The sequence below is a fragment of the Alligator mississippiensis genome, chromosome 4, assembly GCF_030867095.1.
Source record: "Alligator mississippiensis isolate rAllMis1 chromosome 4, rAllMis1, whole genome shotgun sequence".
Taxonomy (NCBI): Eukaryota; Metazoa; Chordata; order Crocodylia; family Alligatoridae; genus Alligator; species Alligator mississippiensis.
In genome coordinates this window covers 253,775,924-253,790,499 of record NC_081827.1, presented here as the reverse complement: position 1 = coordinate 253,790,499, position 14,576 = coordinate 253,775,924, and the positions used below count along the sequence as shown (strand labels likewise).

The 14,576-nt window shown below is 57.2% G+C and overlaps 1 protein-coding gene across 5 annotated transcripts in view; it reads right to left on the bottom strand.

Annotated features, from left to right (window-relative positions):
- Positions 1 to 1,852: 1,852 nt before the first annotated feature.
- The window catches only part of CNOT9 (CCR4-NOT transcription complex subunit 9), a 45,153-nt gene continuing 32,429 nt past the window's right edge, over positions 1,853 to 14,576 (bottom strand). For 2 of the 5 annotated variants that reach the window (XM_059727533.1, XM_059727531.1), the window contains exons 2-8: positions 12,707 to 12,886; positions 8,171 to 8,286; positions 7,202 to 7,341; positions 6,170 to 6,279; positions 4,469 to 4,567; positions 2,764 to 2,854; positions 1,853 to 2,348 (exon numbers count right to left, since the gene is read on the bottom strand). In XM_059727533.1, coding sequence (XP_059583516.1) covers positions 2,173 to 2,348; positions 2,764 to 2,854; positions 4,469 to 4,567; positions 6,170 to 6,279; positions 7,202 to 7,341; positions 8,171 to 8,286; positions 12,707 to 12,748 — 774 coding nt within the window. In that variant the 5' untranslated portion in view covers positions 12,749 to 12,886 and the 3' untranslated portion in view covers positions 1,853 to 2,172. Of the gene's footprint in view, positions 2,349 to 2,762; positions 2,855 to 4,468; positions 4,568 to 6,169; positions 6,280 to 7,201; positions 7,342 to 8,170; positions 8,287 to 12,706; positions 12,887 to 14,576 lie in introns of all 5 variants that reach the window. The other 3 variants (XM_014598307.3, XM_014598308.3, XM_059727532.1) reach the window with 3 other exon arrangements.

Below are 14,576 nucleotides of genomic sequence, written 5' to 3'. Positions count from 1 at the left end.
CCAGCTACAGCCTGCCCTGTTACCCCCAGGGCAATCTGGGCACCCCCAGAGCTCTCTCCAACCCCCCCGCCCCACCAAACGCAGCCTGGCCACCCCCACTCCCTTGCCCTGCACGGGGGGAACGATCCCCGACCCCAAGCCAGGATCAGGGCCCCAGTGCTCACCAAGCCAGAGGCAGGCAAAGAGCATGGGGAACCGGCCCACAATGTTGTTGCACAAGGTCTCGTGTCCACCGCTCTGGCACCCACATCACGGAGCCCGGTGTCTCGTCTCCACTGGCTTGGGTTCAAGGGAGCCTAGAGCTGCCTCTGCCCTGCTTGTGCTCCCACAGGTGGAAGGAGAGGCTGACCCCCAGCCACGGCTCTAGGGGCCTCGGGGGAGACGGCCATGCCTGCACTGCACAGGGAGGGCAGTGGGGTGATGCCAGGAGCCTCAAGGGACCCAGCACCCCCTGGTGCAGGGCACTTCCCTAAATCCCGCCGCTCCCACTTCATAGGGAGAGCACCTGCTTGGCTGGTCTCATCCAAGCATCAACTGCATACAGCGCACTTAGCTAAACAGAGCTGCCGGGAGCCCAGCACCTGGGGCAGGGCAGCAGGATAGCCAGGGGGTGGGGGCCCAGCCCACCAGTGAGACCCCCCCAGCAAGGCCCAGGGTGCCCACTGAGCCAGGCCCTGATGTTCTCCCGCCCCTAGCCCCATGCTCAGAGCGCACCCCACCCCAGAAGCCCAGCTCTACCCAAGCCCCCTGTGACACCCACCCCATTGCCGGAGCTGGGCAATTGCATACCAAGATCTCCCTCCAAGGACCCTCCTCCCTGGAACCTGTTTCCCCACAGCCCCATCTTGAGCACCCCCAGGACCCCAGCCCCAGCACCCCCCATGGCCAGAGCTCTCCCCCACCCTGCCAGCTCAGACTGGCCACGTTCGCTGCCCTCACCCCCATGTTGTCCCTAGGGGCACGAGAGCCCCAGCTTTATGTACAGTACAGGGTGGGGGCTGGAGCAGACTTACCACCTTCTTGCCCTAGGGCCAGGGCTGCACTGAGCTTGCCAGCCCCCCCACAGGAAACTGGGTCACAGTCTATGACTTCCCCCCCTGCCCTTCACTCCTCAGCCGCCTCCTTGAGCTTCCAGGCCTTGGCCTTGGAGAAGGATACGAGCTCGCAGGGCCCGGGCGCGCTGCTGGGGAAGGGGTCCAGTCCAACAGCACAGCACTAGACCCCGGCGTCACAGACTGGGGAGCAGTGGCCACGTCACTGCCACGGCCCAGACCCAAGGGCCACGGCTGGGTGGAATCACAGCCCTGGGGCCACAGCCGAGCCACGTCAGGCCCAGACAGCATGAGGGGAACCAAGGTCCAGCCACACTGGAGCCCAGCACCCAGGGGCAGGAGAGCCATGGGAAGGGCTGAGGAGGGGCCAGATGGCTCAGGCAGCCACCAACCGCTGCACGGGGGCAGAGGCCCAGCCTCAGCCTCTGGCCCATCCTGCACCCAGCTCCCGTGGTGGCGAGCGGCTGCTGGGCTGAAGCAGGCGAGGGGCAGGTTTGCCCCGCGGGATGGAGGCACCGGGTGGCAGAGACCGGCTGGAACGGGGCCGGAGGGAGACCAGCACCCCACAGCACCTGGAGCTGCGCTCTCCCGCCTCGCGGCCCTTGCCCAAGCCATGCCTGGACCACAGCTGTGGAGAGGGCCAGAGCTAGAGACTGGGGCTCTGGAAGTGGATCAATGCCAAGCTAAGAGGGACACGCGGCCCTGCAGCAGCACAGAGCTCCCTCCACCTCTGTCTCCATGGAGGGCGTCCCAGAGCCAAGACCCTGGGCCCGGCGCAGACAGGCAGGCCAACGAGGGGCTAAAACAAGCTGGGCTTTTATTGAGCTTGCTCATCTCTCAGGCCTGTAAACAGCGAGCGACAAGGGTGGGACGCAGCCCGGGCGGGAAGGCCTTGTGCCCACGGCTGCCGCCGCAGCCCGCCGGGTACCCCGGCATGGAAGGGATCTCGCTCGCCCCGTGTCGCAGAGCCTGCTGGTGTCGGGAGCGCCGGGGGCAGGCGGGCGGGCGGGCGCTACCGAGGCGGCCCCGGGGCAGGGGGCAGTGGCCGGCAGCCCTGCAAGAGGTCACGTGTTCTTGGAGGTGTGGAACCCTGAGCTGTTTCCTCGCGGGCGCCCGGCGGTCACTGCGGGGGCAGAGGGATGCCCCGCGGGTCGGTGACCTGCCCCTCCTGCAGGTTCTTGACCAGCTGAGCCAGCCAGCGCTTGGTGGTGGTGTCGTCCTTGAGGACCTGGGCGAAGGTGGTGTCCTTCAGCTGGTCGGGAAGGCACTGCCTGAGGGCTTCACGTGCCCTACACCAGGAGACGAGAAACAGGGGGACCAACAAATAAACCCGCACTGGCGAGAAGGGGGGGACCAACCCCGCTCCCGGGATGCTTGCTGCGCTGCCTGGAACACGCAGTTGTCTCGCCGGCCCTTGGCAACGTGCCGTGGACACACAACACCCAACTCTTGGGCCTGGGACTGAGCCCAGCAGAGCCAGGACCTCAGCAGCAGAGGGAGCTGGCGTCCTGCCCTGGCACCTGCCTTCCAGGGATGGGCCACGCCGTGCAGAGCCGGGACAGGCAGCGATGCCCTCGGGAGAGCTGGGCGAGTCCAGGGGGGTCCCAGGCACAGAAAGGTGGAAGTGGATTTGGAAGGAGACGTGTGGCCCTGGCCCCAGGCCCAGCAGCGCAGAGACGGCCCCAGCCCCCAAACTCCTAAGATGTTTACCTGGGGTTGTCGGAGAGACGCAGGTAGCAGCGCACCACATGCTTCAGCAGCCGCGCCGAGGGCTCCTTGGAGAGCTGCAGCACCATCTTGCCCTGCGGGTCGGAAGGCAGAGGGGCTGTCAGGGGCTGCCAGCCGGGACGGGGCTGCCCGGCTCCTCCCTTTCACCCTGGACCCTGTAGCAGGCTTGGGCATTGGCAAAAATGGATCCAGGGTGTTACAAAGCAGAGTGCGGTTTGCAGGGAGGGGTTATGCCCAGCTTCCAGCCTCCTTCCCTTGCCCCCCACAACTGGGGCAGACAACCGGCAAGGACACCAGTGCCAGGGACGGCAAGCACTGCCCTGTCCCTCGGCTCAGAGGCAGAGCCCCTTCCCTTCACTTCCCACCACCCCCTCCTGCCTGTCACTGCCAGCTGCGCTGCTCAGCAAGGCAGTGGCCAGGGGGCATATTCCCCCTCCCCGTGCCTGCTCCCAGGCTGGCAGGGAGGGGAGCTGCCATGTCCTGGGCCAAGCGCAGCCCCTGTGCAGTGCAGCTGGAGCACGCAGGAGCTCCCCATCCCACAGGTCCTGTCCCAGCAGCAGGCAAGGGAGGTGCCTTTGAGCACAGAGGGGAAAGCAGGGGGAAAACGCTCTTGCCACCTTTAAGACTGAAATCCCTGGCTGTTGCTCCAGCTGCACGGTCAGAAAGGTGGGAGGTAGGGGGGCCTCCAGATCCACCCCTGGTTAAACATCTCCCCAAAAGGCACCAGCCAGCTCTGAAGGACGGAGCCCCAGGTTTCCCCAACCCAGGGCCTAATCATTCCCCCCCACTGCTGCGTTACACACCTGGGCCTGGTGTCTCACCCAGACCCACCAGCTTCCCTTGAGCCGAATGACAGCACGTGCAGACAGCTTGCCCTCCTGGGAGAATTTCTCCTGGGAGGGATTTAACCCTGGCTGTTCCCAGGTTATTTCTCTCCTGGAGCAGGCACTGTTACTCTGAGAGAAAAAGCCTGAATGCCAGGACATTCACTGCTCTCCCAGGAGAAACCAGGACTCTCTCCCCGGGGAAACTGAATTCTGTACAAGGCTGGAAACACCAAGCAGCTTGCGGCCTGGTACCAACACCCAGATGCACCTCCTCCAGTGCCTGCTGACAGCCCCTCGGTGCTCCAGCAGCCAGTTCAAACCCCACGTACCCTGCCAAGCGCTGGCACTGAATGAAAACGACTGGCAGAAAGCCAAGCACCTCGCAAAGTCTAAACCTGCCACCTTCGCAGTCACCTTGGACATGGCAAGTTTTGCTGACCCACACCAGGCCAGACCCGGGGGAGGGCAGTCTGTGCTCTCAGAATCAATCTCAGAATCACAGACAAGGAGGGTAGGAAGGGACCTCAGGTCACATCTAGTCCAACCCCTGCTCCAAGCAGGACCAGCCCCAACTACATCATCCCAGCCAGGGCTTTGTCTACCCAAGTCTTAAAGCCTCCAAGGATGCAGACTCCACCACCTCCCTGGGTAGCTTGTTCTAGTGCTTCACCACCCTCCTCGTGAGAAAGCTTTTCTTAATACCCAACCTCAACTTGCAACCTGCTAAAAATAATGGATCTTCTGACACTTCGTCCAGCCAGTCGATGGCGGTGGCTTGCCCTTGAGGGACTTGGCTAATCGTACCACCCTGTGGCTGGAGCAGAGAGAGGTGAGCAAAGGGAAAGGGCCAGCCAGTCCTACCAATATCATGGCGACGTGAGAAAACCGCTCGTAGGTCTGGCAGATGTAAGCCAGCCCGGTGTCGTCCAAGAGGATCTTCTGAAGAATAAAGGTGGCGACCTGGAACGGAGGAGAGAGAGCGCGCTCAGCTGCATCCGCGCCAGTCGGAGAACATCCAGCCCCATCCGTTCTGTGACGGGAACCCCACGAGGAAGAGCTGGACGTTGCCCCGCATGTGGAACTGGCAGTGAGCAGGGGCACAGCAGGGGAGGGAGTTGGGTGTGAACGAAGGACGAAACCTGGTCAGGTGTTTGCTAACAATCACCAGGGCACCATCCAAGAGACCTCCAGCAGGGTAGGCCTTGCTGCTCAGGGAGGGAACGCCCCCCACAGCCCCGCTGTCTCAGGGTTTGGTTTTCACCTGGGCTGTTACATGCCCAGGTTGCCTCTCTTAAGTAACTCGCTCAAGTCCTATGGCCTACGGTACTGAGGGAAGTAGGACTATACAGTGCGACAGTCCCTTCCACCCCACATGTGTGGGCTGAACACGGCAGATTTAATCCGGCATACTGATAACTTGTGGCAGGATGACCCAACCCCTGCCGGCAGGACAGCAGCTACCAAGGGAGGAGTCCCAGCTACGCTCCAGCCTGGCTGTCATGGCGTTTACTGACTTGGGACAAATGGAGCTACGGCTCTATTCTGGACAGCGAGGGGAAAGAGCCCGTTAGTGGGATCCCTCGGGAAGGACAAGTGGGCACAGCCAGCACTGCCTTTTAGTGAAAGAGTAAAAGGGCCCGGACAATTCAGCTTGGGAAGGAGCAGGCCGAGCAGGGAGAGGACAGGGGTCTATAACATTACACAGGCTGTGGACCGAGCAAGCAGGGAGCTCTTGTTCCCTCGGTCCCAGACCCTAGAACCAGAGGCACTGGCTGCAAGGAGCAGGTGATGGGTTTAAAATGAACCAGGGAAAGAACCAGTAAGGTATGGGATTTGTTGTCCCAGGAGGGAGTGGAGGCTGAGAGCAGAGCCAGGGTCAGTAAGGGAATGGATATGTTCATGGAGGATTCATGGGTGTTGAACAGACGGGGTGGAAATGTTTCCTCAGGCACCTCCAACCCAATGATGGTGGAGGCCAGGGAGGGTGCTGGATAGGGGACAGAGCACTCTAGAGAGATCCGGGTTAGTGTTCATCCTCTATACAGCATCGACCCCACCAGTGTTGGAGACGACACACCAGGCTGGATGGACCATAGGTCTGACCCAGTCTAGCATTGGGAATTTTACCCCATGATCAGGCTGGTAAGGACTGGGTTGGGGGTGGGGAGGGAGAGGAGGGGTTGCCTTCCTTTGTAGCAGGGGGTCATAGCCCTCTCCCTAGGATCTCTTGAGTGTGTATTAACAGCCTTGTATAGAAGCAGGATGTTGGCTGCTGTGGTCCCCCTGCTTTCCCTGCAGCAGGGTCGGGTGTGATGTCTGGTCTTGTCAGGATTGATGATAATTTTATGAAAAGTTTAGATGATGGGTTTGTCTGGGATGGTTTGGACAGGGCTGATCCTGCCTTGGGCAAGAGGTTGGATGAGACGTTCCCTCCGGAAGTCCCTGCCAGCCCCACGTCTCTAGGATTCTACGATATACCAGCTGCCATGAAGGATGCCATGAGGGGAAGGGGCCAAGGAAGCACCGAACACAGACCCAGAGAACAAGGCTCAGGGCACGTACCGTTTTGGAGAGCTCGCTACCAGACTCCATGATGCGCAGGCACAGCGGGATAATCTCTGTCGTCAGGAGGAAGTTGATGACTTCCTGCTCGTCTGTCTTCACCAGGGCTCCTGGGGGAGGAACCATGGATAGGACTTTTGAGACAATCCTGGTTTTTAGAGCACACCGAGCATTGCTCCCAGGCTCCCACATGCAGAAGCACCTCCGAGTGCCAGCAGGACACCCAAAGGCCTGAATGGGTCCTCCACGGTGGGGAGAGGACTCAGCAGTCAGCCTTCCCCAGAGGTGAATATTGAGGGGGCTGAACCCCTGGATTTCCAAGCAGGCACTTTTAGAAAGCTGTCCACCCCACCCAGGACCAAGAACCAATACCTCAGACAGGCTCACAACTTTTGGGAAGCCCTTTCCAAGCACATGCTATGGTCATGAGAGCAGTACGGGGTGTGCTGTACTGTACCACCCAGCGACCCCAGAGGCCACCCCCTCCCCGGGCCAGGTTAGAGAGCTCCTCGGCAGAGAGATCATCATCCGGGGGGAAATGCGTCCAGGGCAGGACAGCATAGGGGAAACCCTGGTTTGCACCCTCCAGTCACTGGTCTTGGCTGGCTGAGGACTGAACAGAAGCTGCAGACAGGACCCACCCCCACAGCCCCTCTGCTGGGGCAGACCCTTCTCTCCCTGGGTGAAGAAGGGGTTTGTGGCCATTTCTCCTGCCTGCACCTCCCAGCAAACCCTCTCTGGCATGGGCTGATGGGACGTAAGCTAGAGCATGCACTTGGACATCAAACCCCTCTGCCCACAGAAGCCACGGTCGCAGGGCTCCTGGGGGCTTTTCATCCCTAGCACGTAGCATTTAGAGACACCTTCATTCTACAAGAAACGAAGCCAGCAAGCTCGGTGCAGTGGAAAGTGACAGCCTCCGGCGGCGGTAACACCGATATCACATGGAGAAGGACAGCGACAGGGACACGGACGGTTTGCACTAGTATAAGGGGCTGCAGAAAAGCAGTTAGGGAACAAGCGGGTGCTTACCGATGACACCGAGGCTGGTGAGCCTCAGGTACTCGAAGGGCCGGGTCTTGCTGACGGTGTGCAGGAAGGGGTAGAGGAAGAGGGGGATGTGGGCCGCCAGGAAGGCCGACCTGCAAGAGAGGACACGATCCTTGAGAGCCCTGGGGGGAGATGAGAACACGTGACACGGGCAAAGAACGTGTTCTCCTGCCTGGGTCTGCACAGACACCAACACAAGCGCTCCTCACTGAAGACAGTGACAGGGAGGCAGGCGGGCGAAGCGACTGGCTGCAGGCCACGTGCCAGGCCAGGGCAGGCGATCACCTGCCATTACAGCTTCTGGCTGGGCAGGACTGACCCTCAATGTCCTGCCGCCCCCTTGCCCATGGTCTGTCCCTGCTTGCGTCTAGACAGCAGGCTCTCTATGGCACAGACTACCAGCCACTAGCTGCATGCATGGCCCCAAGCCCAGTAGAGAACACAACAGCATCTGTGTATCTAAAACCAACACCGCCAGCTCCAAGCCCTCCTGAGAGTGGACAACAAGGAAGGGAGACTGCAGGGAGCCAGGGTAAAGGTTACTCCATTACTGTGCTCACGGAGGAAGCTAAAGGGTGCTCACCCTGTGTGGGCTCAGCTAAAAGCCTCCCCCAGCAGAGATCTCTCTGGAATTGTGATGATACAGAAACCCAGCACTAGGCTCTTTCCTTGGGCACTAACATGGGGGGCTGTTGAACAGCATGTGGCAGGGGCTATGAATCACCTCTTGTTCCCTGATCACTCCAGCAGGCTGCTTCAGAGATGCTGGAAACACAAGGTGACCAGGCCATTGGGCTGATTTTGCCAGTGCCTGACAGTGTCTTCTGACACTTCACTCTCACATCAGGAACCTCTCCCAGGCGGCATGCACAGGTGCTCCGAGATCACGAGTGAAAGCAGCATCGAGCTGTCGATCACCCACCCTTGGCTGTCACCCCTTGCACCCCTTACCTGGTCTCTGGGTGCGAGGCGACGCACTGCAGCAGCGCCAGGGCATTGCAGACTCGGTTGGACTGATGAGCCGTCAGGGTTGGCGGGTTTATGGAGGGGTAAATATTTACAATTTCCTGGAAGAAATTAAAGCAACAGTAAGGGTCAAGGCTCGAACAAGGAAGCCAAGTGCCTGCGAGGAGCTGGGTGAGAGCTGCCGCCTCCTGTGACCAATTCAAGAGCAGTCTGAAAGGAAGTGGAGCCCTGAAGGCAGCCAACGCTGCCATGGGGAGGTCTGCACCGCGCAGCTGGCCGGGATGGCAAAGGGATGCAGCTAATCTGCAAGAAATTCTTCTGATGACAGCTGCACTGGACTGCTCCAGAGGCGGCAACAAAGATGATCAAGGGCTTGGAAGACAAGTCACGTGAGGAGAGGCTGAAGGAGCTGGGCCTGTTCCAGTTGCGGAAAAACAGCTTGAGAGGACAATTGGGCCAAAAGAAATCTCATGAGGTTCAACAAGTGCAAAGTCCGGCACTTAGGAGGGAGCAATCCCATACACTGGTGCAGGCTGGGGATGGCTGGCTGGGCAGCAGCTCTGCAGAAAAGGACCTGGGGGTACAGGGGACAAGAAGATGGATAGGAGCCAGCGGTGTGCCCTTGTGCCAAGAAGGCGACCGGCATCCTGGGCTGCATTGGTAGGAGCGTCGCCAGCAGATCGAGGGAGGCGATGCTTCCCCTCTACTCAGCACTGGGGAGGCCACATCTGGAGTGCTGTGTCTAGCTGTGAGCCCCACTACAGAAGGGATGTGGACACATTGGAGAAAGTCCAGTGGAGGGCAATGAAAATGGGTGGTGGGGCTGGGGGACAGGACTGGTGAGGAGAGGCTGAGGGAACTGGGCTGATTGAGTCTGGAGAAGAGAAGACCAAGGGGGATTGAATAGCAGCCTTCACCTCCCTGCAGGGGGGCTGCAAAGAGGATGGAGCTGGGCTGGTCTCAGTGGGGCAGATGACAGGACAAGGAGCAATGGGCTCAAGTTGCAGCAAGGGAAGTTGAGGTTAGATATTAGGAAAAAATCTCTCTCACTAGGAGGGTGGTGAAGCACTGGAGCAGGCTCCCCAGAGAGGTGGTGGAGTCTCCATCCTTGGAGGTGTTTAAGATCCGGCTAGACAAAGCTTTGGTTGGGATGATGTAGTTGGGGCTGGTCCTGCTTGGAGCAGGGGGTTGGACTAGATGTGACCTCCCAAGGTCCCTGCCACCCTCATTTTCTACGATCCTAAATACATGAAGGACTGCTGTAGCACCATTTCTCTCTTGAAGCAGAGAGCAGGATGCAGACCCCTGGCTTGAAGTTGCAGGAAAGTCGGTTTAGATCAGATCTCAGGAAACACTACTACACTGTTAGAGCAGGGAGACAGTGGGGGGACTCTTCAGCACTGGACGATTCAAGAAGCTGGAAAGGCGCTGGGCAGGGATGATCTAGGTGTAGCGATGCCTGTGCTCTGCTATAGGGATTTCCCAGGCTGCAAGGATTTGCTAGTCGCCTCCCTCTGCTACATGTGCTGGTGGGGTTTAAGCTCTCCTCAGAGGCACTGGGTGTTGGCTGCAGCCCAGGCTGCAGACTGACCCGCAGGGTCCTGGCTAGAGGCTCTTGCCCCCCCACTCACACTGCTTTGGGGCGGCAGGCAGGGATTTGCCCCCTGCTCGGCCTGGCCCGGCTGGGGGGCTCCCCCTCCCTCTGCAGTGGGGCACTGCCTACGCCTGGGCTTTCTCCAGTGCCCACCAACCCTCCTGGCAGCAGCAGGACGTTGGTGGCTGTAGCCCCACTGTATCTCAGGGGTGGGGGGGGGAGCAATGCCCGGGGCTGTGTCAGGGGCAACTGTGTTGTGCGGCTCAGAGGTTGCACACAGGGTTTGTCTGGGCAGGTTTGGATGGGGCAGATCCTGCCTTGGGCACAGCTTGGACTAAATGTGACCTCCTCAGTTCCCTGCCAGCCCCACGGCTCTAGGAGTCTATGATTCTTAGACCCCCAGCCAGCACCTGCAGGTACTTACACAGTTGCAGAGAAAAGCATCTACACCATGCCCAACCATCCCAGAATGCAAAACTCTGCCCAGCTCTGCTGTGTGCCGGGACCTCTGTTCTCCCTGAACTGACTCTACAGGACCAAATCACAGGGTCCCATGAGTACAAGAGAGGTCTTGAGAAGTACAAGGCTTCTGACCTACCCCTGTCATAAAGAAGTGGGGCTGCAAGGAACCTCCCGAGTTCATATCTAATCTAATCCCTGCCCGAGGCAGGATCAGCCCTGTCCAAACCACCCCAGACAAATCTATTATCCAACCTCTGAGCAAAATGACAGTCACCCCCAACACAGCCCCAGGCATCACCCCCACCCCTGCCCCAGGGGTGCCACGGCTGCCAACTTCCTGCTGCTGCAAAGGGAGTTAATATATGCTTGAGTGACTCCAGGTAGAGGCTGCAAAGACAAACACCACCTCCCCCCAACCCCAACTCGTCCATACAGATCTGACCACGAGGGAAAATTCCTTCCTGACCCCAAATCTGGCATCAATCTGACCCTCATCAGAGGGCCAAAACCCTCTAGCCAGAAAACTCCAACTTTGGCACAGCCTGGTCCCAGCCTCCACCCTGGGCTGTAGCCAGCACCCAATGCCTCAGAGTGGTTTAAAAAGAACCAAAACTCTGACATGTAGCAGCAGGAAGGGAAAAAAAAAAATTCTTCCCAACCCCATGCTCATTTTTTAACAGCTTCTCACCTCCTCCCCTGGTCCCTTCCAAAGAGACGTTTAACTCTGCATGCCTGCCTCCCTGACTTCCTTTCCTCCAAGGACAGCCATGTGTTAGATACTGAGAGGAGCTGCTATGGAATATAGTGCCCTGGGGAAGAGGCAAACAGCTGTGTCTGCGCAGGGAAGGATGTGGGTGTGTTTATCTGGAGCATCTCTCCATACAGTTGGGGAGTGCCAAACTAACTGCCACCCAAACCAGGGCGTAGTCTGTGTTACTAGGGAACTGGGGGAGAGAGTGGAGAAGCCAGGGAGATGTGTAGGGGTTCTGGATACACCAGGCTGTAGTTATATGAAGCTTGAAGTAAGCTATGGCACCTGCAAAGGACCTTGGGAGTAGCTGGCTTCCCAACGAATAAGAAGTTAGGCTTGACCAGTACAGTAGAAATAACAAGAGGCAAGCTGGATTCAGCAGGGAGTGAGCTGGGAAAGTCCAAACTTAGCAGGACACAAGCTGGAGAACCCCAAATCAGCAGGGAGCGAGCCCTAGATATCCGAACGTGGCAGCCGGCAGCTGCAGTTGGCAAGAGACAGTTACGCTGAGCTGAGAGGATGGCTAAACAGTCCTGCTAGTGCATTGTCCTAAGAGGTAATAAACCTCTCTATGCTTTTGTCACCAAACATAAGAATTGCCATGTCCTGGTTCCATCCTGCCCAGTCCTGTGTCCCCCCGCCCTGGTGTCACACGGCAGCAGACACTGAAAGGGAGAGTGACCTGGGTCTAATAAAGGTTTTTTCCACTGTTCCTCTCTCCCTTGCAGCTTTCACCATTTGTCCAGCCCAGTGGTTTTCAACCTTTTATCATTTACGGACCCCTTTGGAAATTTCGAATGGAGGAGCAGACCCCTTGGAATTGTAACTGTGGGTATTCACATGCTTTTGATTGATAAGTCATCTTTTGCAGATCCCTTAGACAAGCTGCAGAACCCCAAGGGTCTGTGGACCACAGATTGAAAACTACTGGATTAGAAAGTTTTGATTCAGAGGCTGTGACACTCACTCCCAAACTCAATAGCTCCGGATGCCCCTTTCCTTTGAGGACATATCCAATTTCTTTGTGAATCTAGCTAAACCATCGGCTCCCACCAGATCTGCTGGCAGCAAGTCCCACGCTTTAATGACATGCTAGGTGAACAAGAACTGCCAGGTAAAACTTACTATCTACTAGTTCCATGCTGTGACCCCTTGTTCTTGTCTGGCGAGAGACAGTCCATAATAAATCCCTAGTGACTTTCTTTTTGCCATGTAATAATTTGTAAGCCCTTGTCATGTGCCGCCTCAACCTCTTTTCCAAACTGACCAGTCCTGGCCTCTCTAGTCTCTCCTCACACTGATGCCCTTCCACAGCACTAGCTGTCCTTGCTGCCCTTCTCTGGACCTTCTCTAGTTCCTCTGTTTCCTTTTTGAGGTGTGGGGACCACAGCTGGGCACAGTATTCAAGGCGTGGATGCACCAGGGGCATCGTGATACTGCCAGTTTTGTTCACAATTCCTTCTTAATCATCCTTAACACGTTTGCCTTTTTGATGGTTGCTAAGCATGGAGCTGATGTTTTTAGTCAACTATCTACAAGGACTCCAAGATCTCTTTTCTTCAAGTCATTTATTCTGTATCACACCCAGGCTCCAGGAGGCTGGTGGCAGATGTCAGCCTCTGAGAGCCCACAGACATGAGTAGCCTGAACCCTGAGAGTGACAGCAAGCAGGAGGCTGGCTGGCTGGGAACACCCCCGCAACAACCCTACACACCTGGAGGAGGGCTGCGATCGTGCCGAATGAGTGCCATAGCATTGGGGCCAGGTCAGGCACTGACTCCCGCTTCTTGCTCAGCTCCAGTAGGGCGTTCTCACGGGTCTCGGGGCTGGACAGCTCATTAATCCACTGGTAGATCTTCTCGCGATCCACCTGAGCCAGCGCTGTTGGCACCGGCTAGATAGGAGACAAAAAAAATCTGTGAGCATGCTGCCTTCTTATCCAATTCAGACCGTGCTCTTTCCACGGGACAGACAGATATGAGATGGGCCGTTAGCGTAGCCATGCAGAGAGCCTTGATGCGGGAGGAGGGCAAAGCCCACATTGCTTTTTTAAAGGTAGCAGGACCCGGGGTTAGGGTCCTTCACTGACGAGGATCAATCTTTTGTTACCGCAGTGTCTTTGAACCTCCTGATAAATGTTGTCTAGTAACTTCCTTCAGCAAGCTGCATGTCTCCAGCTTGCCCTAGCAGGGATCTAGGGGAGGTGGGGTTTTAAATCCTCTGTCCACAGGGGAGATGAGTTGGCCTAAGTGTCTGTAGTGGCAGTGCTCAAGCCATGAACATGACAAAATGGCATTTATGGCACACTTAAAAGGCAGAAGAAAGAGAAAAAAAAGGGACTTCTGGGGCAGACTTTGCTCTTTTTGTCATCTCCCAAAAACTCAATGTCAGCTTCTCAGCTCATTAAAACTACACCAAAATAAGCCCATGCAAATGAGGACAAATTCAAGATTATTCCAATATTTGTGTGGTACGGTGGGGCAAACTGACTTTACAACTAAACACTTAACTAGTTGCAGTCTATCCTGTTTATCTTGCTTGTGTTTCTGACAACCTCTACTATATAAACACACATGCATATACACATGGGGAAACCAGCACGGGTTCGTAGCTGGTAGATCATGCCTGACTAATCTAGTCTCTTTTTATGACCAGGTTACAAAATACCTGGACGCAGGAGTACGGGAATCATTTACTTAGACTTCAGGAAGGCCTTTGATACAGTATCCCACCCCATACTGGTGAACAAGTTAAGAGGCTGTGACTTGGATGACTACACAGTCCAGTGGGTGGCAAATTGGCTACAGGGTCGTAGCCAGAGTGGTGGTGGACGGGTCGCTATCAACCTGGAAGGGCGTGGGCAGTGGGGTCCCGCAGGGCTCGGTCCTTGGACCGATACTCTTCAATGTCTTCATCAGTGACTTGGACGAGGGAGTGAAGTGTACTCTGTCCAAGTTTGCAGATGATACAAAACTGTGGGGAGAAGTGGACACGCCGGAGGGGAGGGAACAGCTGCAAGCAGACCTGGACAGGTTGGACAAGTGGGCAGAAAACAACAGGATGCAGTTCAACAAGGAGAAATGCAAAGTGCTGCACCTAGGGAGGAAAAATGTCCAGCACACCTACAGCCTAGGAAATGACCTGCTCAGTAGCATGGAAGCGGAAAGGGATCTCAGAGTCCTAGTGGACTCCAAGATGAACATGAGCCGGCAGTGTGATGAAGTCATCAGCAAAGCTAACGGCACTTCATCATGCATCAGCAGGTGCATGACAAACAGAGCCAAGGAGGTGATACTTCCCCTCTATCGGGCGCTGGTCAGACCGCAGTTGGAGTACTGCGTGCAATTCTGGGCACCGCACTTCAAGAGGGATGTGGATAACCTGGAGAGGGTCCAGAGAAGGGCCACTCGTATGGCTAAGGGCTTGCAGGCTAAGCGCTACAAGGAGAGACTAGGGCACATGGACCTCTTCAGCCTCTGCAAGAGAAGGGTGAGAGGCGACCTTGTGGCTGCCTATAAGTTCATCACGGGGGCACAGAAGGGAATTGGTGAGGTTTTATTCACCAAGGTGCCCCTGGGGGTTAC